Genomic DNA, 25,033 nt, shown 5'->3' on the forward strand with positions numbered 1-25,033 from the left:
CTAACCACTTCACCTTCAAGTTTCAACTTTTGGCCAATACCAAAGGACAAAAAATTACCTGTTGATATCCAAAAGTGACTGTTCTTTTTCCCCTCTTTGATAATATCAAATAATTAACAATGGGTTTGTTGGTGTGAGTAAATTAATGATCACATTAATCATAATTAACCAAACATTTTATTTTTTTTTTGAAAAAGAAAAAAACTTCCAACATAAGCGCCAAAAAAGTCCAAAAGATTTCTTTGCTCAGCACTAGTTGGTAGGTAACCTCATTGATCATACTGCAGGAACTAGGAAGAAGGACATTATTGAAATTTTTTTCCATGCTGATACTGTTTGGAAAATCCAGAATATCCCTCTTTTGAATGTGCAGGATGATGACCAGCTAATGTGGAGGTTCAGTCACAATGGAATTGACACAGTAAGAAGCGAAAGTCATAATATCATGGAAGCAATGCTAGACAATGACCATCTCAAAGTGCCTGGAAAGTGGAACAAGGTCTGGAACATTCAAGCACCTCCAAAAATCAAACATTTTGTTTGGAGACTCCTTCGTGGATGTCTTCCAACAATGCAGAGGCTTGTGCAAAAGGGAATTGATTATGTCCTCCAGAATGCGGTTTCTGCAGCAACCACATTGAGAATGATTGGCACCTGTTCTTTGATTGCCCAATAGCGCGCTATACACACTTGGCAAGCTGCTGGACTCTGGTCTCTCATTGAACCAAGAATTAATACAGAAGATGGGCTAGATGATATCATTTTCAACATGCTCCAGCAACTTCAACCAGCTCAACAATCTCTCTTATCTATCATTTTATGGTCCATTTGGAAGCAACGAAACGACAAAATCTGGAATAATCTCGACATTTCACCGACCATGGCGGTCTTCTTAGCAAGGCAACATCAAGCTCGTCCAACCAGAAACCTCTTTGGACTCCTCCTGCGGCTGGCATTATCAAATGTAACCTCGATGCAGCCATTTTCAACTACTCCCAATCTTTTGGAGTAGGCATCTGTATCCGAGGGGAGCATGGCAAATTCATCCAATGCAAAATGGAAACTTTTGGTGGCATTCCAAACCTGCCGAGGCTGAAGGTTGACCTCTTTATCGAGCTCTCAAATGGATAGGGAAACTTGGCTATCAAAACGTGATTTTTGAGAGTGACTGCAAGATGGTAGTTGACAACTTTGCTTCTAATTCCAGTTGGGTTACTGATTTACATGTGATTCTTTCTAAATGTAAACCTCTTTTCTCAAATCTTTCAAACTGTAAGGGTGAGTTTTTGTTAGGCACCAAATAAATTTTGTTGCTCACACATTAAGATTGTTAGGCATCAAGATTTAATACTTGTAGCCAAGTTTTTCATCATGTATTCGTTCTTTCATTTTGAACGAAATATCATAATCTTGCTTCTTGTAAAAAAAAAAAAAAAAAGAAGCACTAATTGCCCACCAACTTATCCATAACATAGACGTAAACAACCAATGAGTTTGTTTAAACTTAAAAAAAATTAAATTTTTTTTAAATAAGTGTTTTTAAAAAAAAATAAGGTTTACTTCTTAAAATAAACAGAATCCTGTCTTTTTAAAACAAAATACTAAAAAAATATAAAAATTTACTTATTTTATTAAAATAAATATTTTTTTTAACAAAACCGACCTGTGACACATTAATTGCTTAAAATTTTAAGCACCCAGGAATTTGTAGTCACTTATTTTGAAATTCCACAACCTCTTTTTAGAGCATGGGCGGTGCTATTTGTGGCCCAAAGCCATTCATGTTCTCTCCACTCCAACTTTTCTTTTATGATTATTTCCTTCACATTCTACCCCACCACCAAACATCACCTCTTACCACTCTCCCCTGCTCACATGGAGGAATCATTCATTAGCTTCCGGACACTTCTAATAAAGCACACCAATGACAGCTAAGCGTGCCACTAAAACACTTGATTGGATATGCATGGATATGTCGCACATAACAGTATTCAATTTTATCATGCAAACAAACATACACTAAAATAAATGAATAATCGTAATGACTCTAATCAACTAATTAAATAAAGAGTTGAAAGTATTTTTAATTCCTCAAAATTTTGTTCAAATTGATTTTAGTTCCTATATTTTTAAAATGATGACGATCTTCATATTTTTGAAATGTAGTAGATTGATCCTTACGCTATACTTTATTTTGACTTGATTTGGAATGAAATCCACCACATTTAAGCAAACATCAAAATTATTGCTTTTAAATTATAGGGATCAAAACCTATTTTAACTTGTCTAAAACACATTTTATTCTTAAATAAACCTTAATACAGTATTTGACTACTTCTGCTGCGTATATATAACCCACCACCAGAGAAGCCTTTTGTATTACCTTTCTTATTTGGAACATTTCCTTATCTATCTTCACCTCCATCTTTTAACAGTTCCCCTCGAAACTTCTGAAGATGGGTGGCATTGCATTCGGACGCTTGGATGATTCTTTCAGTTTAACCTCAATCAAGGCCTATATTGCTGAGTTCCATTCAACCTTGCTCTTTGTTTTTGCCGGTGTTGGTTCAGCCATAGCCTATGGTTAGTTTTCTCTGCTTAAAAACAAAATTGAACCTAAGATCTTAGTCTCAACCCCGCCACTCCTTTGTCATTTTAGTAATTACATTCAAGTAGGTGAAGGTGTTTCACCATGATTAAACAAAGTTTTTTTTGTTGCCTTGTAATTAGATAACCCTTAAAATATATGAAAAATGATGTAACAAAGTTTTTTTTTTTGCCTTGTAATTAGTTATAAGACTTTTATTTTGAATTGTCACCATGTAGAAGTTTACAAAAAACACCATGCAATCATCGTGCTTTCTTAGTTTCAACATGTTTGGATTTTCTTTACTTGCAGGTAAGTTGACATCAGATGCAGCACTTGATCCTGCTGGGTTACTGGCAGTTGCTATTTGCCACGGTTTTGCACTCTTTGTTGCAGTTTCTGTTGGTGCCAACATCTCTGGTGGCCATGTCAACCCTGCTGTGACTTTTGGATTGGCTCTTGGTGGCCACATCACCATCCTCACTGGCTTCTTCTACTGGATTGCGCAGCTTCTTGGCTCCATCGTGGCATGTTTTCTTCTCAACTATGTCACAGGAGGCTTGGTAAGTTTAAATTGAAGGCATTTGGAAAATCTTTTCCTTGCATTAGAAGTTTCATGCATAGACCAAGGGCATATTTACATCCCTTTTTTCTATCTAAAATTATATAAAGGGGGACCAAAGGTATAATTCTAATTATGGTACCTCCAATTAGTGTTATGTAGTATATACAACAATAACAAAAAAGTTTTTTTCCCATGCATTCAGCTTGGTTAAAAATCAAATTTTCACAGATATTATTTACCATGACGTGCCTCTTAACAACTTCTCCCACTGTCCTTCTTGGTCTCTCTCTCCCTTTTCATATGACTAAAAACCATGCAATATAATCTTTTTATTAGTGTTTACGATGAACTTCTTTATACTTGTCCAAATTATCTTAATCTATTTTCTTTTTTATGTAGCCAGTAACCACACATCCATCTTAATATTCTAGTTTAAAGTACTCTATTCCTTTTCTCGTGCTTTTTTTTATAAAAAAAAATAATAGCATGATGTTTAGTTTATTTTTGTTAAAATTAATAAACTGAGTTGTTGTTATTTGTTGATCAGCCAACTCCAATCCACAGTGTGGCTTCTGGGGTTGGAGCTGTTGAAGGAGTTGTGACCGAGATCATCATCACATTTGGTTTGGTGTACACAGTGTATGCCACAGCAGCAGACCCTAAGAAGGGATCATTGGGAACCATTGCACCAATTGCCATTGGTTTCATTGTTGGTGCCAACATCTTGGCAGCAGGGCCATTCTCTGGCGGCTCGATGAACCCGGCACGCTCCTTTGGGCCTGCAGTTGTTAGTGGTGACTTCCATGACAACTGGATCTACTGGGTTGGACCTCTTATTGGTGGTGGTTTGGCTGGCCTTATCTACGGCAATGTCTTCATTCGCTCTGACCATGCACCTCTTTCCAGTGAATTTTGATCTGATTCAAGTCATGGCCTTTGTAATTCATGTTTCTTGATAATAAAAGGAGGAAAAGCAGTTCTTGCTTTTCTTTCTTTTTCTATCTCTCTCTTTTTTTTTTCTCTCCATTCTATGCTTTTTTTTTTCTTCTCTTAATTTATTTGTAAAGTGTGCTACTACTGTTTAATTTGGTGAGAATTCAAGAGGTTGGTGGTGTGCAGAAGTGCTTTATATATAATTATCTGGGGTTTACTTTTTTGGCTTTCCTTTTAATTTTGGATGCCGTGCATGAGGACTATTGTACCACTGGCATTTATCATTATGGAGAAGTTCACACTTCCTAACCTTATAATACTGAAAATTAATTAATGCATAGATCAAGAAAATCAAATTAGATTCAAAGAAAAGAATGCAACTTCTTATTCTTTTGAAATTGTCCATAGCAATAATGGTTTAGTGAATGGAAAAGTGGGTTAGTCTGTATTGTGTTGATAAAAACACAGGGAAAAGGTCAATAGTTAGCTGTTCAATACGATATGCAAATTAATGCATAGATGAAGAAAATTAAAGCAGATTCAAAGTAAAACCTATAACTTCGATCTTGTTCTTTTGAAATTGTCCATGGGAGTAATGGTTTTAGTGACCAAGTGTAATGGAAGAGTGGCTAGTCTTTAATTTACTGTGTTGATAAAAACATAGGGAAAATGCTAATATAATTAGCTGTTCAACACCGGATGGAAGATCCAAAGTGGCATGAGAACTATCACTGTCTATTAGTGCTTTGGGAATTATAGCAACAAAGTGTGTGTTTGAGTGCTTTTAGTTTTTTGTCAATTTTTTTTAGAGATCTTTGAAAAAGTAAGCAATTATTGCTTAGAAATAATATCTAATTATATACTAAACATGCACTAAGAAATATATAGTATGTTGCTTGATGCAAAGTGTCAACATAAGTGTTGAACTACATGGAGATGAGATGGCATACATAGGACATTATGTTTGTCCCAAATGTCTAAAAGGTGTGGTGAGGCCCAGCAAGTGAGCATTATTAATCTTCAAATGTAAACTTCCAATCAATACAAGCCAGGGAAAACCATTACAGAGTCACGTCCTTTTAGATCATGATGAAGAAAGAGAGAGGACAAGACTCTATTCAATCCTCTCAGCTCACATGGTTTGTACTTTACATCTAAATTGCAGACAACCCTCTACTCAAAATCGTAAAACAGAGATGGCCATGGGATCCATCAATTTTTAGAATCGTGGGATACGAAATTAATAGTAAATTAACATAAAACTCAAAGATCAAATTAAAAAGAAGAAGAAGAAGAGAATTAGACATAATAAAACTCAACAATGTATCTAAAAATTGAAGTATTAATATAAAGTGTTATAAGCATTACGGTGGTTAACAAAAAAACAAAAGCTTTATAAGCATTCCCTGCTTACTATTTTGAAGCATGCATGAGTGATGGACCAAATTAGGGTACTTCTATGAACTAAATATTTAAATGAAGTTGTTTTAAAATATATTATTGGCACCGAATAATTTCAGTTGTTGACCAGATCAACTCGGCAATTTGACTAACGAGTTCCATATTATGTGAGATCCAATCTTAATTTCTTTTTTCAAAAAAATTCTTACCTGACAGACATGAAACTTGCTAGTCAATTTAGCGAGTTGATGTCATCGATCAAAATAATCTTATCCCGACAATATGTTTTAAAACAACTTCATTTTAGTATTTAGTTGGTAAAAGTATCCTAGTTTGTTTAATGAGCGTTTGTAATATCAATCAATGCTTACTTTGACCTACAAATGGTTCATGCAATATTTGTATTTTGATTTAAAGAATGATCAATCTATCCTATTACCGTCTTTCACACTACAAAGTGGAAATATGCTAGCTTGTTTTAGATGTATGATTGCCGAGAATACAACTAGGTCACAAAAAATCTTTGTTTTGGACCATTACTGGGTCCATTTCGGATCATATAACTAAATAAAACAAATATATTGGCCCAAAATATATTCAGCCTAACTCTTCCTCACTCAACAACTTTCATAGCACTATATAGGGGATTGTACAAGCAGGAACATTGTAATATGACCCTTAACCATTAGTAACAACAACACACGAATCAAGGGGTTCAATACTAGGCACCTTTCACACACCTTCATACAGAAAGCAAATCCCTTGCTTAATGAGAGTCTTATAAGTAAGCCTAACAAGTTCAAGGTTCTCACACTCTAATTCTATCTTACTTCATCATCTCCTGCATACACTTACTTAAACACCAAGGTCATGTCTATAGATTATGAGACCTAAAATCAAATTTACTTCAAATTTTAATTTAATATACTGTTAATTTTTTATAAAAATAAAATGTAATTATATATTTTAAATATTATTCAAATTTCAAATTGACTCTCAATTAAATATTTAAATTAATCTATATATATAATATCAACGTGAAATAAAATTTTAATTAAATATGTGATCTTATAATCAATATTTTTTGTTAAAATATCTTTTATATATATATATATATATATATATATATATATATATATATATATATATATATATATCATAAATTCACTCATTAAATTAAAATTTTATACTAATTTCAATAAATTTTTTTAGATAAAGGAGAGTCTCAAACTAAAATAAATATAAAATGATATTTTTTAACTTTTTAAAATAAAATTAAAATTTTACTTAAATGATTTACAATAATTACTATATTCATAACTTAATATTATATAGTCTTATTAATAAAAATAATAATTACAAATAATAGACAATATTGTAACAAAATTTATCGGTTAATAATTTAAATTGACAAAAATATTTAAAATGTAAAAAAAAAAGTAATTCTTTTATGCAGCGACAAGAATCCCAAAAAGGTGCACCACATAAGTAAATAACAATATATTTTATATTCTACACATTCACAAGGAAACTGAGACTTATCAGTGTCTGAACGCACAAAAATTGAAACGCTACATTACGCATGTTTCGTTTTATTTCTTACAGAACCATAAACTGAAATTATCCTCTCTTTTTTTCTTAATTATTTTATTTTTCTTTGATTAAGCTGAAATTCTCCTCTAGACCTTCTTTATATATATGCTTGGGTGAATGACCCAGTGGCGGAGCAGAATGTTCTGTACTAGTATTGGCTCCTACATTTTTCCATACCCCTTGGAGCTGCAAGGAAATTGATAACATATTGTTAGCTAATCTTCCATTTAAGATGTAAAAAGAAAAAGTATCATATTCAATATATTGCCACTTTTCACCTAAGCATGTAAAAGCGAGTTTAAAATTTATGAGTAACACATACCTAGCCCGATTGCCTCGGACCCTTTCATTATCCTTAGTTTGTTGCATGACTCAGTGAACATCCTGCAGTGAGCATTAGGCAAGGAACATCATTAAAGACAAAAGTGATTTTAGTTGTAATGAGAAGATTCAATGAGATTTAAAAGTCGCAATCAGAAATGACAAGCTTGTCTAGACATATTAGAAGTTTATACACACGATAAAGACATTCTGAAGAATTGCTTATGGTTAATAGCATGTTTTCATTATAATTTTTGTTATTAAAAGAGATTTTAAGTGAACTGATAAAAGTAAAAAAAAAAAAGCTAATAATATATAAGGAGTGTATTTTCATTCAATTATAAATCATTGCTTGATTACTTTAAAATAATTATTTTAAAAATTAATAAACTTATCCTATATAATAAATTGTGATTGCTAGTTGAAATAATAAGCTAAGAATTGCTAAATAAATTTCTATACTTAATAAATTTATTTTGGTTAAATTAGCCTATAAATTAGTCTAACTAACTTATACTAGACTGTCTTGATAATCACCATAGAAAAAAATTGTTGACATTAATTATTATTTAAATATGTTGATAATTCATATTATAATCAAATAAAATTTGTAAGGCTTTTGAAAACAAAGTAAGAAAAAATGGAAAAAGAAAAAAGTAAAGTTGTCCGGTTCAACCAACAAGTATTGTTGTAAAAAAAAAAAAAAAAGATGACATATATTGATCAGTGAAGATTTAAAAACAAAAATGAAAAGAGAACTTACTCCCAAGGGACATCACCCACAAGCATCCAGTCTCCTTCTTTATCTACATATGTAAGAACATATTCAGAGCCATCAACAATATCCCTGAATGCACTCTCACTTAATCCATCTTTCCCAGGAAGTGCACGAGAATTGCATTGACCTGATTTGAGAAATTGTTGAGTTGTTTTATAAATACAATAGTCCTGCCTTAATTGATTCAAAAAAATTATAATTTTAGTAGCTTAAAGTAGTAGTTTGATAATCAATTCAATTATTGACACCTAAAATCATAATTGGCCATTAGGTGTCCAATTCACAGTTAGACCACTCAGACTATTATGTTGTTACAACTTTGGTTAACACATGCATAATGAAGAAGATAGAGAGTGAGAGAGAGTGCACCATACCAATGGTGAAGCAGCTGAACATTTTCTCAAGACCTGAAGAAAGTTCAATATAGTTGCTGTAGGTTTTCAGATCAACCTTTCTGAGATACGGAGCACCATCCATGCTGACCTTAACATAAAGACAAGCTACTCCTGGTTTCTCCTCAGTTTCGTTGTTGCATTTTGCCAAATTATAGGCCATCGTGTTCTTTCGAAAAGATCGAATTGGTGGCCATCCCACAACTTGTGCTCTGCAACAAATAAGTTTGATATATATTTCACTTATCACCCCATATAGAAAAATCTATCAAGTATCAATAATCAAACAGTAAAAAAAAACCCATAAATATAATTCAATAGCCAATACAACTAGCTGAAAATAGGATAAAAATTCAGTGAAAATTGAACCAAAAAAATAAATACATCAACGAATGTTTTAACAAGGTCTTACTATAAGAAAACAGTTTCACACACCTTAATTTTAATAAGCTTTAACAAAACCTTGAACTGATTAGTTACCAACCTTCCGCATACACCCTTCACTATTTTGGTTTTGGAACACTCAATATTTTTGGATAAACTTCTCTATAATCACTCATAGGAGAAGAAAATTTTAAAAAAAAGTAAAATGAATTTGAGTTTATAGCATAGAAGCTAAAATCAGCTCATGCACATCAACTTTTGGAAATATAAATGAGAGGACTTTTACAAAAATTAAGGGCGGCATAAGTTAATCTAAGTTTATAGGAGAAGCTCAAATGCTCAATTCATTTTACCTCTATTTTTCCCCTCCTGTAAATGCTTATGAACAAGTTTATTCAAGCAGGGTACGTCTAAAGCACAGGTATATGAAGAAAACTTACTTTGGAGCAGGAACAGTAGCATGGTCATTTGTTGCAGCAACCTGAGCTGGTTTCTCATAGTGAGGAACCATATCAACCTCTCTGTTGCATCGTGCAGAGGTATTATTAGAACCATTTTCCAAATCAGCCTCAGTTGCTGCCGCATCACTCTGGGAGAAAATCCATTTCCGAGAAGAGGAAGAAGAAGAGCTAATGGCATCAGAGAAGCCCCTCTTGAGGTTCTTGTTGGAAGGGGTTGAAGAAGCAGAAGAATAGCCATTATTCTGCAAATCCTTGCCAAAGAGAGAGATCCCTAATTTGTTGTTCTCAGGAGACTCAGAACCGGGCAAGCCAAGCCTCAGCTCTGTCTCCTTGAAGTTCAGAGATGAAGTGTTCTCATCCTCAGAAGAAAGGTTGGAGGAAACCGAAGAGGATATCTTGTCACAGCTTTTTTCCATGGATGGAGCCTCTGATAAACCTATGTAATCATGTTCCAAGGGTGTAGTCATCAAAATTCAACAGTGAAAGGTTCCAAATTTATGCAACAGAAAAATATTTAAACAAGTCACTCAATTGAGTAAGCGTATGTATGTGTATATATATATATATATAGAATTTGTAAGAACATAACAAACAAACAAGTCAGAAAGTTGAGTTTATGCTGCAGTTATCGCATGGTATGGTACGAATTTCCCGGGAGTTTTTTTTTTCCCTTACGAATCTTCTTGGCCTTTATGAATCAACTTTTCTCTTTCCACAGGCATATTTTTTCTCCGGTAGTTATCATAATTTGACAATATGATATTAATTGATGTACATGTTGAAGCAATGTTATTGTAGTAATAGTGACAACTAATTTCTAGGCATCAGGGGATATATCTTTAGGGAGGTTTGCCTACCAAGAGAATTTTTTTTTCACCAAAATTATTTAATAAACCAACTTATTACTAGATTATCAAGATTAATTCAACTAAGTAGGATTTAAGTAGCGTAAGGAGAATCAAAGTCAAAATCATGAAAAAATGGAAGTTAACTCTAAATCTTTAATTAACTACTTGTGTCAATTCATATTGGTGATTTTTTTTTTTTTGTTTTTCCATTCTTAAAATATATATTTTGCTGCATTAATTAGTATAGTATCATTTGTATTCCAAAATAAATTGTAAAATTCACGCACAAAAAAACTAGTATAATAGTAGCAATGTTAACCATTTCCAGTTTTTCACCAACAAGGTATTCGGGTACTCGATCCAAGGCAATATTTTACCCACTGTTCTTACCTTAATTATCATCCAGTGCAGTTACAATACTAATTGATTGTATAAAGTTATTAAGATCTTAATCATTATCACTTAATTAATAATGACTACTATAACTACATTTGATTTTTTAAAATTCATCTCCCTTACTTTAATGGATTCAAATCCTTAATTAATAGTAGTAATATATGCACTCCAATTTGCATATCACGACATTCCAATTTGCAAATTAAAGCATTAAGAATAGAATAAATAACTGTATGAGTCCAAACACGACACAGTTGAAAGGAATTCAACAGAGGTGAATCTCCATTCTTTAGTTGAATATGAAGTGAGTCCCAAACTGGCAGACAATTCTCCGTATCTTAGCATTTGTGTCGTTGAGATTTTTTTCTTTTTCTTCAAACAATGTACGTACATTAATTCTTTAGCATGTGTTTGATAATGCCATGATGTTTGCGAATGTAAGACATGGAACACATTAATTCTCGGAGTTAAGAACCACAAATTTTGTATGCCCTAGAAAGATCTGCTTGGAAATTCGTAATCTGAAACTATGTCTTGACTTATACAGTTATATCTTATGGATCAGTGTCAATAATATGTATCAATTGGATATTAGTATTATGTTATATAAATATGATGTAACATAATTAATAGATAATTTTATCTCTTAAACATGTGATTATGAATTTGGTTCTTAATGAGTGTAAATAAAAATATATATGTTAAGAGATGTCAATCTCTTAAATAGATTTAATTGATTGATAGAATCATTAAGACCCACCTAATGATAGAAAAATGAGATATTGTGTAGGAATACATTTAGTTGTTTCACTTCTACATCTATATTTTGACTACAATATCTTAAGAGTGATTTAATCTTTTAATTTGTTATCCTTTTATTTCCTGATTTTCTTGTTTAAAATTATACATTTAAATTTTTATAAACTAATTATATATACTTCATTTACAATTTTAACTTTTTCTTTTTAAAATTCTACCTAAATTAATTACGCACATATTTTTAATAATTTAAAAAAAATAATTTACAGTTTTTAATTTTACTTAAATTTAAAATATCACGATTCACGAATTACTTATACTTGTTTGTCATTACTAGCAGGAAACACATTAAATAATTAAACAAAACTAACTCTTACGATTATATGAACATTCACTAATCCCTTGTTTGGTTATAAAAAAAAAAGAGAGAGAAAAAGGAAGAGAATTATGTGAAAATATAATATTCATACGTGTTTGATTGTGTGGATCTGTGTGAAAATTTTAAAATCTAATATAAATCTCACATCTTTTATTTCTTATTTATCAAACTATATTAATTCAAACATTTTCTCTCTATTTCATTCTGTTTAATTCAATTTCATTTCGTCCCTTTCGTTCCTTACAATAAAAACACGCATTTGTTCGTACCTTCTGTCTCTTTTCTCACATCAAGCCGGCTACATTTTAGAATATTTAATATATAAGTTAGAAGTTGGGTCATTTTTAGTTTACTTTATAACATTTTTATTAATGAATAAGGTAATATGATAAAATGGTCAAATCTTATCACATGTCTAAATTACAAAAATAATTCATAAAAATTAAAAAAATTCAACTGATGCCAAAATTCATTTACATATAAAATTTATACGTGCTTTTAAAAGTTTTGTTTCACCAAATTATTATAATTTTTTTTTCAAAATTGACCAAAACAAACCATGAAAGCCACTCTCGTAACATAGCCATGACTTAGAATTTCGATAACGGAAACAGCACAAAGAACTCCATGTTGTCTAAAATTGAGGCTGAAATTGACTTCTAAAGATGGCAACATATCGAAAACCCAAAAAAGTTGTTTGTACAAATTTACATAGGGAGAAGGAAATATTATAAGCATTTACTTCCTACAAATTATTAGTCTTCTACAACTTGGAACCATTAAAAGAGCTTTTTAAATTAACGGAACTTGCTTTCAAAGGAGAAAAAAAAAAACAAAAACAAACATAGTTGATTACTTAAAAGACAATGTCTAGCGTGAAACTAAAACTTGTTTCACACAGTGTGAGAGTCTATTTTTTCCTTTTTTTTAGTTTTCTTTTTTTTTTCTTTCCCAGTTTGTCTCATACCCTAAATCTAAACCCGTGATTTCTATGGTCACTAAGAATGGTCTCTTCCACTATTCACCTTCCACTCCGACTAAGTCATTAACCAATACTCGTCTATTTTAACGATTTCCAACATAGTGTGTTGCAATCAAGCGATTTTCGGCATCTACTATTTTACTTCTTTTTTCGTTTTTCCTCTTTTCCCCAAATTGTGTTCTTCCCTCCTCTCCGACCACAAACATCAACCCATAAACAAATGATATGGATATGTTGAAACCCAGATTAAAACACAAATGAGTATGTTAAAACCTTGATAAAAAAAATTGCATGTGGGTATGTTGAAACTAAAATAAAAAAAATTGCGAGCTTGTTCCATTAACGATGCACATTTTCTCAATACTTAAGCACCAACAATTTCATATATAAAGAAGAGAAGTAAGTCTCAAATATAGAATCAAAACGGAGAACCGTCACCGCAATGTCCATTGAGGGTAGATAAGATTTAGATGTGTGAATTTCTAGATGTTTTTTATTTTTGTGACCGGATTCAAATTTGTGATTTTTTGTTATGATTTTTGTTTTGTGTTGTGGGATATGATTGTGTTGGTGAGGGAACAAGGAATTGGCATTTGGGAGCAACGAGAATGTGGTGGTTGAATAAGGAAGAGCGTCATTGCATGTGATAGTGGCAATAAAGAAGGAGATAAGAAAAAGAGATAAGGGGTAAGGATAAATCAATAAAGATGAATGAAAAAAAAAAAGAAAAAAATCCATCCATCTAATTTATAATTAATATAATTGATAGTCTATGTGACTTTCACACAATATGAAATGAGTTTTCATTTCGCACGGTAGACACCATCGATTACCTGATACAAAACATCACTTGATTGTACTCCCATCTAACAAATATATATTTTTTATGAAATAAGGTATCTCTTGACCGATAGTCAAGAATTAATCTTTTGAGATATTGAGATTAATTTAAGGACTAGACCTCTTTCAACATATTTCCAACAAAAATATATGAAACCTAGTTAGTAAGTAGTTTGTAATATTGATATTTTTACTAAAAAAATATAATGTTTTTTCATTTATCTTATCACATTTTTTTTATTTATCTCTGTTTTATTATAGAAATTATTATAAGCAATTTAAGTGGACATTATTTTTTCTTTGATTATGGTAAATTTATTGTTGTATGTTTTCTTGTTTATTTGGTTATGAGGAAATTGGGATCCCCATTCTACCCTCCTACCAATCATAGCTCGTGGCGGATCTAGAATTTTATTCAGTGGAAACAAAAAATAGTCTAATATTTTCTCAAACAAAAAATTATATAAGCTTTATTAAAAATCATAATAAAAAATTAAAAATAGTAAAATTTAAAAGAATAAAATAAATATTAATTTATTTTCTATTTTATCTTTTAGAACTATTTACATTCATTTTATTAAAAAAAATAATCTTATAAAGGCAAGATCTATTTTTTATGGAGAAAAAAAAGAAATTTATTCAATATATTTATGTAAAAAAATTACTTTTTTGTGGGAGTAACTATCCCCATTATCTCTATGTAGACCAGCTAGTGGCTCGTGGTACTAGTACTCTTCATAATTCATATCCTTTCATTATGGTTGGGAAACTTGCTAGTTTGGACCTCTCACAAGTCACAAGTCACAACTCACAAGCCAAGTGATACCCTCTTGTGTCTTGACCATTGACCAAATAGGGCTAGGGTGTTGCCGCTAGGATCAATATCTCCCACAAATAGTTTGTCTTTAACACAGTTGGTACTGGATTTTCTTTAGTTTGATACAATATTTAAATATTTAAAATTTAAATCAAATTATACCCATATTTAAGTGGTATTAGGCTCATTTTGTTTTTGAAAACAAAATATCCTCGTAGTCAAAAACTATGAGAACCCTCAAGGCGTAGAAACTTCTTCTTATTTTAACTTTAAGTTCTTTGAAGTTAAAATAATAAGAAATCATAAAAGCATAAATAAATCAATATAAGTGATATCTGTTATGCAACTAATTAATTTATATACATACATTACTGAATTGATTATTACTTAAATCACAGTAGTTAAAAAAAAAACAATAAGGTCGACAATCTTTCTAAAGGAACAAGATGCGAATAACGTATGGCTCAATAAAGTGAGGAAATTCTTGAAGGCACTAGCCACGGCCGGGGACCAAAACTGTGAAAACATCAACTTTCTTACTATGCATAATTAGATGAATCTGCATATTGTGTCTGGGAATTAAGCCAAAAGTTAATGTTCCAGAATACTTCAAGGAAAAGTAGCTAGTCAGTCTTATTTTTGAAGGGTGGTATCGACGGCAGAAATGACAAAGAACGCATATATGATAAAAAAAAAAAAAGCGTTAGTGTTTTCATGTTTTAATTTGGAAAATCTTTAATGAGCTAGCTTTTGTTTTATGCTGGAACAATGGTTTAGAACTTAATTAGAGGGGCATATTATGATGACATTAACAGCTTTGTAACTTTAGTATGCATGGACCATATATAGTGTCCCTGTTGCTCCCACAACCCTTGTGATTAAAAATAAAGGGTTCATAGTATAGCTGGAAAACCTTTATTTTGCACAACCAAAACGGGCCCTCTACCACAATGGATTACTACAGTTGTTGGCTCTAGTGCGCCTTTTACTCATTCAAATTCATCTAATGAACTTTGACCAAAAACAATAAATTTGCTGATTTAATGTTTTAAGACATTAGAACCCCCTCTACTTCCTAAAAAAATGGTTAAGACAAAAGCTTGGTGATAAGTAAACGAAAAGGAATCCAAATTTAGTCCGAAAGCTCTATGCAATTAGTAACTCTTTATGCCAATCTCCTCATTGAAAAATATTGAATTTGGAGGAATAATCATTAATTTATTTTCTATTTTTAAAAGTGAAAAATAAGTATTTTGTCAAGAAAACAAGTTCAAGTATAAACAAACTCTTAAATGTTAAAGTATATGTATCACATCTTGCAACACAATTCACCACATTAATCTTCCAAGTTGATTTTTTTAGTAGTTAAAATTTTAGGAGGAGAGAATGATATCTCTGTTTAAGGCAGAATTGTTTTTTGGACTCAGAGCAATCAGAGATGAACTTACATTTAATCCTCAAAATAACTTTCTTAAAAAATAAATGACTTTTTTTTTTGGTCAAAATTAAACTAAACCAAGGATATGGATGGCATGCATCGGTTTCTTAGCTTGTTTTAGTTAACAACATACGTAGGATTGCTTTACAAAAGATATAAGCCCTTTATTTGGCTTTTCCAGTTGGGCAATTCCACTGTTGTTAAGGTCATTGATTGCTATGCATAAATGAAACTACTCTTTCAAAGCCTTCAAATTAATTTCATCTAAAAGACCAAACCATCGTAAAAGTATCAGTGTTTCTTGTTGGGTAAGCACTCTAGCTAGGTTGAATGTAGCTGAGGCAATTAATACTCAAATATATATTTGAATATAGTTGACTGATCCTACTTTAATCACTTAATTAAAATTATCGCAAAAAGCAAAAAAACAGCAAAAATATATACTGTTTGTGAAAAAGAATAGAGAAATTGATGTGAATGACAAAAAACTATACAAAATTACTATAGAAATTATACAAATATATAGTAATTTACAATGTAAAATATGTGATTCCCTTACTTTGCTAACTATCTTAAATATTCCGAAACTCCTATCACACGTATCAAAGTGTGAAACATGTGGGACCTGTTTGCCGTGTACCATTGCTACAGTGCACAGATAAGCATGCAATGCCAAGCTAGCCCCCTTTCAACTTTCAAGTATCACTAAAGACGGATTCTATTTGTTGTGCACTACCCCGTCACAAAGCTTTCGTTTCGTGAATGCATGCCTTCAACATATATACTTTCTCTTTTTCGCTTTGATAATATATATAGACATGCACCTCCAGAGATCTTATATGACATGTGGATGTGTTTGTTCCATTTTGGCTGCTTTATTGCCTCAGATGCCATTGCGGCCCATGCATGCATTCTAGCTCTAAACCAATAAAGAATTAATGAACCACAATATGCATTCTCATTTGTGATTAGAGTATATATCCACCATTTTTATTTTATTTTGGTTAAAATATAATTTTCATTTTTATAAATATAAAAATATTTGAAATTTATTTTTTAAAATTTTTAATATATTTTTTATCTTCACAAAATTAAAATATGTCATTTTTACCTAAAGTCAAATTTAGACTTTAAACTTATTTGCATTGTTTTTTTATATTGATTATATTTAAAACTGATATAAAAAATGTCATATACATAGTGGCTGTAAAAAGTTATAATATAAATTTGGAGTTATTTGAATCAATATTTTATTCAAAAATGACACATTTTAATTTTGTAAGGACAATAAATGTATTAAAATTTTTACATAAATGAATTTTATACATTTTGATATTTATATGAAGATAAAAAATATATTTAATCTTTCATTTTTGTATATGTTCCATTAATCCGCAGTCTACATTGGTCCACTGCATTTAAGAATTCTTAATTGGTTAGTTTAAATGTTTAAATAGTCTCAGACCGTGCAACAAAAAAGTATCCTGAACCTGCAGTGAGATGTTAATGATGATTATCAAATATATCGGAAAATATATAGAATGGAATAGGATGAGATAAAATGTAATGTGCAGTTTGGGGAGACGATTAGATGCACGTATTCTTCAATTTCCACATCAAAATCTTGAAATGATATAAATGTAGATCACATTAAGGTAGAAGTGTAACCAAACATGTGCTCAAACTAAATGTTATGTCTTATAATGTAAAATATGTCAAAATGGAAAAAAAAACATGTTTGATTTCATTTATTTTAAAAAAGGGAAATGCTTATTAGTATAAAACTAATTTCATACAAATCATATGAACGGTTGTTTTCCGTAAAAAAAGAAAACATTTTTTTTATTTTTTAATTATTAAGAAAATAACATCCTATACATGATCATTTGTTAGTTTCGTGCATTTGTTTTTTTGGTACTGAACAGAAGTACTCTTCAAAATTATATTTTTTAATTTTTTAATATACATATATATAAGTTGTCTTGTCATTGTTTTTTCAAATAAATATGAGTAAATTATACTCTCTTTTTCTTAGATGATATATTTTGTTATCTTCTCTTAAAATATATTTAAATTATAATTTAGTCTTCGTATTTTTTAAATATGATCTTTCTATAATTTATTTTATTTTAGTCTTTGTAAGTTGACTTTTTTTAGTTTTAATTCCTAAAGTGTGAACTTACAATAACTAAAATTGAAAAGGTTCAAACTTATGGAGGCAAAAAAATGAAAAAAAAAAAAAAGCTTAAAGATACCAAAAGTTAAAAACACAAACTTCCTAAACTAAAAATGAAGCAAAAAAAACTAATATGGACTAAAATTGAAAAGATACAACTTACGTGAACTAAATTGATATTTAAGTCATTCAAATACACAGTTTGTCCCGTTTAGTTTGACATCATTAGAGTAAATCACAATCCTTAAATCATGTGATTGGACACAATTGATTTATTTGCTGAAGGTAAGGTCGAATCATTTGAGTAATACCCGAATTTAATCACTGGTAAAAATAATTTTTTATTAGATTTTATTTATCTCTCAATTGAATTAATCAAGGTCTCTTTCCTTTGATGAATCATAAGACAAAACCAAAAAAAATCATAATCCTTACTCCTAAAAGATAGAATCATAAAAATATAGAAGTATGAGAAATGTTAGCAATAGTGTCTCTTATATCAAAATATATAATAAATTATACTTCCATGCTAAAAAAGATGTGAATATTGCATTGCTCCTTTCTTCTTATTTTAAAATATATAGTTTAGTTTAGTTCAGTCAATTTAGTTTTTTTTTTCCGAATAAAGTAGTTGAACAACACCATTAAGGAATATTCCTTAAAAGATTTTAAAAAATAATTTTAATTAAAATATATACTAAAAGCCAAGAGTCTTCAAGATGTAGTAAACAAAGGAAAATACGGTGTATATTTCTTTTTTTATTATTATTGAAAAGAAATGAAAAAAAATATAAAGAAAAGTTGAACTTAAACAAAAAAAAAACTTCAACTTTCTTAAGTCAAATTTTAAACTTTTCTCTCTTTTTTAACTTGCTCTCCTTCATATCAAATAAAGCATAAATATAAGGGAATAGTGGTAAAAAAATATATATATAAGGGAATAAGCATGTTCAAAGTTTTCAAGACAAAAAAAAAAAAAAAACCGAAGGTCACGGTCCATTGAGAAGAGGTTGGGCCGCTTGAAAAACCAGCTTCAATCGGAACTTTAAATCACTACCTTCTATGGGACGATTTTCCTGAACAACAAGCTTCATATTCTTGAATTGACTTGACCACATCTTCATTGGAAAGTTAACAATCTTAAATGGCTGATACATACATGTGTGTCTCATTTTCACTCACTTTGATCGTGCTTCTTAACAAGGTGTTTCATATGTATATTTTACGCTTTGCAGATAAATTTTCAATTTCGGCTAAAGCTTCCTTCAATGCAATAATGAGGATGAGGTGGATAATAAACAAAAAATGCAACAGTAAAAGGAGAACAAGGGGTATATGCATTGATTTAACACCTTTTTGTAACTTATTCATTAACTTAAAGTGAGTATTTTCATTTTGTATGTTGTTACACGAATGATAGGAAAAGTTAAGCATTTAGAAAATTTATTCATGTTCCTATAAGGACAAATAGCTAATTGAGATCTAAAATTTATTTTGGTGATTACATTTCTTTTATACATTAGCAAGATTACAGCAATTGATGAAAATGCTTATATGAGTGGTTGTTTGATTATTATAAAATATGAAAAGTGACTTTAATCTTCTTTATTAGTGTATAAAATATCGATATAACTATTTTCAAAAAAAAAAAATCTCGATATAACCTGTGCAATGCACGGTAAAAAAAACTAGTTGTAAAAATAAATGGAAAGATGAGTAACAGTTGGGAGGACGGTAAATAAAGTAAAACATACAAGAATGTATCTTGCTCTTTTACTTGGGATATAACTTGAGATACAGATTACATGAAGCATACAGACTCAATTTTCGCATTGTCCTCTCTCTCTGGTTTTTGTTTGGGGAAGGGGGGATTAATCATCAACCAAAGCTAGCAAGTATAATTCACATGAAAAAAGAAAACAAGTTTGAATCAAAATTTAAATTGAATGAAGAATAAATTTACTTTATCACAACCATTGACGACATCCAGGGAGTTAGATATGTTGTTTTTTTTTTATAACACATTGGAAGATGTTCTACAAAAATTCTTCAGCTGTATTTAGATAATCTAATATTTCAGACTTTACTTCCTGAGACAGTGGAGCTGATGGCCCTGCCTTTGAGTAAAAGTTTGCCAAAGATCTGATTACTTTTTCCAAAATAACATATGATTCCTGCAAAGAATCAATCCAAATCATGATGATCATATATATATCTTTAAAAGGGTAATCTACATCAAAATGGGCACAGATTAGTAGTCATTAGTGAAGGCATTGAATTTTCATTGCTTAAAGAGTTTCAGTTAGAAGTACATACTTCTTGAGCAACAGTCTGATTTCCCCTCCAACTGCCCAAATACTCCCGAATTGACTCCTTTGCTGAGTCTGCAGTCCGTCTAAATTTAGCATTATCATCAGTGACTTCGTTTAAAGATTCACGCATTGTTTTCACTACTTCTCTTGCTGACTTTAAGTAAGCCTTTGGCAACACCTTTCCAGACTTTGTTTTCTCATTAGGATCAAATAAGGATTTGATGGCCCCAATAACCCCTTTATCTTCTTCCTCTTTGTCACCAGACTTCTCTTCAGCCCATACCATTGATGGTGATAAACCACATGTTAAGGTAACCAATGAAGGGCCAACACTGATTAAGAGATGCCTGCGACTTGATGAAGCTTCCAGGCGAGGCAGTACAATATTAGATCTGGATTGCAGTTTATCTATTATGTTGCAGAAGTTGTCAATAAATGAAGGACCTACTATTACTTGGTGTATCAATTATCATGCTGTTGTCCACCCTCAAATTAGATATGATATTGTTATTGATTCGACTTTCTGTTTCCTTGACTAGAATAAGTCGTCATCATCTCAAAATAACCAATCAGAAAAGAATCATGTAATCCCTTTAGTATGACAAATAGTGATACAGGAACCTCAAGGAATATGAAAACAGCAAATATACTAGAGCAGCAAAGAAGTTCCATAATAATTTCTCATACAACCAAAAAGAGGATTGAAGAGGAAGGAAAAAGTATTTCGAATTTTTAGGACATACCTTCAATATCAAATCTTTTGATCACTTCAACTGTTTTGGAATTTGTAATGGAACACATATTTGCTGCAAGGATAATTGCCATCCTCCTTTTGTAAATTTCCACAATGCAGAGCTACATCCACCAAGTAAACAAGGTAGCAATAGTCTCATCAATCATGCTATTGAAATATATAATTTAATTTCACTTAAGCATGTAATGCGTAACACCCGAAATAATATAAATATACTAATAATAACTTGTAATATTTACGTGGCATCTATCCTATGCTCGAAAATACATTTTCAGTAGTAAATACATAAAGTTTTTTTTTTATTGAAATTAAAATACTACAATATTACAATTACCTAAAACTGAACATATAATAGGGAGTAAATTCTTCTTATACCAAGACAAAGTGGTAGAGAGTAGCCACCAGAAACGTGGGAAGACCTTGCCAAGCTTCAGCAAGTAACGCTCAGATTAAATGCCCCCAGTCTCTCTCTCTCTCTCTCTCTCTCTGGCAATTCATCCCTATACTGTGCAAAACCGGCAGCTAGACATTTTTTTGTTTTTTGAGCAGTACAACTTGGTCATTCTTAATGAAACCTAGCAAAATTTAATCTACTTGAAAATCTGAACACCAATCGGACTCCATGACTCAAGTAACCCACAAAGGAACACATGCACGGATCATAGAGCATCACAACACGATGTAAATCAGCAAGGGAATTTTGCAGCAATCCCACTTAAACACTCAACACAAGCAAGCAGAAAAAAACTTTTCAAGGGAGCTAAGGGTTACCGCATAAAGCCAAAATTGCTCCCCACCTCAAATAGAGAAAATCTCTGGAACTGGATTTCTTCTCTTGCTCCAACACCCTTTCACCGAGAAGAAATCTCCAACACCCGCTACGTGTGGATAAAAGCTGGTACCTTTTTATTTTATTGATATTGATTCCACAAAAAGAAACTGACCAATAAGCTCATTACAGATAGCAAGGCTTTGGATACCCCCAGTCTACATTATGAAAAGGGCAAAAGCGTCATTGAGCAACCAAATCTAGATAAACTTGGAGCTTGTTTCATTTCATCTTTTGTTATGCATTATCGATGGCCTTCTCTCTGTTCCAAAACCCCACCTTCCTTAAACTTAAACCCCCAACCATCGCGACGCCGCGCTGGGGCTACGTTCGGGTGCGGTGCGGTGGACCGCGTTCCCAGCGTAGCCCATTGATGAAAGGCCGAATCCTGAGCATCGAAGCAATCCAAGCCATCCAAACCTTAAAACGCCTCCACCGAACCAACCCTCCGAACCTCTCCTCCCTCGTCTCCAACACCCTCACGCGCCTCATCAAATCCGACCTCCTTGCTACTCTGCGGGAGCTCCTACGCCAGCAGCACTGCACCATCGCCCTCCGCGCCTTCTCCACCCTCCGATCCGAATACGGCGCCGACCTCTCCCTCTACGCCGAGATTATCTCGGCCCTCGCCGCCGCCGCCGCCGCCGCCGCCGAAATGACCGACCACGTGGACCGTCTCATCCTCGACCTCGAAGCTGAAAATGAAGAAATCAAGTGCGACGATCACAAGGGGCTTGCCAGTTTGATCAAGGCCGTCGTTGCTGCTAGGAGCAGAGAATCAACGGTCAGGATTTACGGGCTGATGAAGAAGAGTGGATATGGTTCCGTTACCGAGCCCGATGAGTATGTGGTTAAGGTTTTGGTTAATGGGCTCAAGAGTTTCGGGGAAGAGGCTCTTGCCAGAGAACTTCAGGATGAATACAAAATTGCGCTTGCTATGTTCTCTAAGCCCCAATTAAACACATTGCGCTTTTAGTCAAGTTTGTAAATACTTTTTTTTATTATTTTTAATATAGTCATTAGGTAACTGCAGAAGAAGAAAGTGCTGGCTGGCATTTTGTCAATCCCATTTTTTTTCAAATGTTATGATTACAGTGTTACAGTAAACTTATTTTTAATTGAATGGTTTCTGATTAATTTACACCCACTTTATGAGCAATGTATATTATCAACACATTCTTGGGGTTTAAGAGTTGTAGACTTGTAGTTAATCTAGGACATAGGACAAGTTCTGAATTAGCTACTTACTTGGCTTATTAGGCAGTTCCTAGTGTATTAGAAAGTTATTAAGTAATTATTTTTATATGACTTTTAGGTTAAATTTGGCTGTTACATGTTATGATTTGACAGAGTCACAGTGAGTGCGACAGAATTGTAGAAGGCACTTGTGGTGTCAGATTGTTATTTTTGGTGTTTTGAAGGAGGAAACTCCTTGTCAGAGAAAGTCCTCTGTTTGTTGGGGGAAACTCTGGTTGTTCATGTTTATTTACACTCAATCATATTAGTTCTATAATTTATTTAGAATTCGGAGTGTTTATTTCTCGAGTCCAACAGCAGGTTTGAAGCTCATTGTTAGATTATTGGTCATGTCATGACCTTTGATTGATAAGTGAAGAGGCGTTCCATTTAGGCTGTAATAGTTTTTTGGATGATGTGTTTTGTCATTTTATCTGTATGTAGATGTAGATTAGTTGATTGCTTGTGTTTTGTTGTGAACTGCTTGAAACCTATAGTGCATGGTTCAATTGCGAGATGCTCAAAACGAATGGAAGTCATTTGGAAAGTTACTGTGAGGTAATTTGAGCCTGAAGCTAAATGTTGCACTGTTACTTTTGTTTGTTTGTTCAATCAATTCAATAATTGTAACAATTCATGTATAATATAACTATTAGTAAAATATGTATTGATTTGTTAATATATGTGATTTCATAGTGAGAACTGATAACCACCATGAGTGAGTAAATTTGGTGCAGCCAAAAGAGTATACTCCCTCCAATATTCAGATCTCCATTTCCTGGCAGCCACCTCTCCTCAATGTGTTCAAGGTTAATGTGGATGGATCTCACAGACAGGGTGGGCCAAACCTCAGCTTGTGATGGTCTCATCCGTGACTTCAAAGGGAAGTTATCAAAGGCTTCCATTAAAATTTTGATCAAAGTAATGTCCTTTGGACAGAATTGTGGGGAATCTATCCGGGTTGTTCATCAACTCTTTGTCTCGCGTGATTTATGAAATAGACTCTCAAGTTGAAGTAAATTGGATCCACAAAGGCACAACAAATTGTAGTAACAATATATTCATGCATTGTCTTGATCTTTCGTCACTTGTACTTTTGATTAATGATATTTGCAAATTCCTATAAAGAGTTACTATTTTTGCGAAAGTAAATGCAGAGCAAGTCTTTCTTGGATTGGTCTTGCAAAATGTTACACTAATTCATTAAGATGTGATTAATTACTTTTTTTTTGGGGGGGGGGGGGGGGGGCGGGGGGAGGGTGGGTGAATTTAATAACACAAATGATCAAATTCAATTTTTATTACTCACCACACCAGTACTCTTTTGTAAATTTTTAAATTCTTTTAGCCTACTATTCTAGCCAAAGTTATCATTATTCGGACTTGGGATGGACTTGGGAGTTCTATCCCTGACTAGGTTCCCCTAAATTGGCCAAGATTGGGAGCATAAAATCAAGATCCTCATTGAGTGCCATTAACTCGGCGATCTCTTCGTTTGACAGGCAGGTAAGATGACCAGACCTAAAAGGGGGGCCTAGTTCTTATTCGAGTAATGGTCTTGAGTTACTAACAAACTTTTAATGATTAAAGTAGTATGATAGAGGTGTGAAATCATATAATTCTTTGAAAATTTTCTCTAATTTTTTTTATCTCTTTGAACACAATCAAACCATGACCAAGAGTCAAATCTGGGTCTTCCTTCCATGTGATGGAAGAGCTCTTTCTTCCAACAACACACTTGTTAATAGTTGTTTTATATATTATTTATTTATTGAGTTAAGAGTTAAAATACACTATTTAGTTTTTTAAATCATATAAATAGTTGTCATAAAATAACATTTCTTTACAAAAA

At 32.1% G+C, this 25,033-nt stretch overlaps 4 protein-coding genes across 7 annotated transcripts; 2 read left to right on the top strand and 2 right to left on the bottom strand.

The window, feature by feature from the left end:
• Positions 1 to 2,368: 2,368 nt before the first annotated feature.
• Positions 2,369 to 4,323, top strand: LOC114417999 (aquaporin TIP2-1-like). The gene is made up of 3 exons (XM_028383109.1): positions 2,369 to 2,583; positions 2,900 to 3,150; positions 3,700 to 4,323. The coding sequence occupies exons 1-3, from the start codon at positions 2,457 to 2,459 to the stop codon at positions 4,066 to 4,068; spliced, it is 747 nt and encodes a 248-aa protein (XP_028238910.1). The 5' UTR covers positions 2,369 to 2,456; the 3' UTR covers positions 4,069 to 4,323.
• Positions 4,324 to 6,962: 2,639 nt separating this feature from the next.
• On the bottom strand, positions 6,963 to 10,120 carry LOC114418772 (auxin-responsive protein IAA27-like). Its single transcript, XM_028384275.1, has 5 exons — positions 9,395 to 10,120; positions 8,553 to 8,782; positions 8,164 to 8,305; positions 7,402 to 7,463; positions 6,963 to 7,265 (listed from the first exon to the last, which is right to left on the bottom strand). Exons 1-5 carry the CDS (start codon positions 9,880 to 9,882, stop codon positions 7,228 to 7,230), a joined length of 960 nt encoding a protein of 319 aa, XP_028240076.1. The 5' UTR covers positions 9,883 to 10,120; the 3' UTR covers positions 6,963 to 7,227.
• Positions 10,121 to 19,963: 9,843 nt separating this feature from the next.
• On the bottom strand, positions 19,964 to 22,041 carry LOC114418001 (photosystem II D1 precursor processing protein PSB27-H2, chloroplastic-like). 4 transcript variants are annotated; one of them, XM_028383112.1, is made up of 4 exons: positions 21,914 to 22,041; positions 21,106 to 21,217; positions 20,367 to 20,770; positions 19,964 to 20,224 (listed from the first exon to the last, which is right to left on the bottom strand). In XM_028383112.1, the coding sequence occupies exons 2-4, from the start codon at positions 21,185 to 21,187 to the stop codon at positions 20,087 to 20,089; spliced, it is 624 nt and encodes a 207-aa protein (XP_028238913.1). In that variant the 5' UTR covers positions 21,188 to 21,217; positions 21,914 to 22,041; the 3' UTR covers positions 19,964 to 20,086. The 4 variants fall into 4 exon arrangements, with proteins under 4 accessions (XP_028238913.1, XP_028238912.1, XP_028238915.1 ...); XM_028383111.1 differs by having other exon boundaries at positions 21,888 to 22,019; XM_028383114.1 differs by lacking the exon at positions 21,914 to 22,041 and adding an exon at positions 21,451 to 21,650.
• Positions 22,042 to 22,070: 29 nt separating this feature from the next.
• Positions 22,071 to 23,092, top strand: LOC114418000 (protein THYLAKOID ASSEMBLY 8, chloroplastic-like). The gene has a single exon (XM_028383110.1). It carries the CDS (start codon positions 22,196 to 22,198, stop codon positions 22,919 to 22,921), a length of 726 nt encoding a protein of 241 aa, XP_028238911.1. The 5' UTR covers positions 22,071 to 22,195; the 3' UTR covers positions 22,922 to 23,092.
• Positions 23,093 to 25,033: the final 1,941 nt, after the last annotated feature.

The sequence above is a fragment of the Glycine soja genome, chromosome 7 (assembly GCF_004193775.1).
Source record: "Glycine soja cultivar W05 chromosome 7, ASM419377v2, whole genome shotgun sequence".
NCBI lineage: Eukaryota > Viridiplantae > Streptophyta > Magnoliopsida > Fabales > Fabaceae > Glycine > Glycine soja.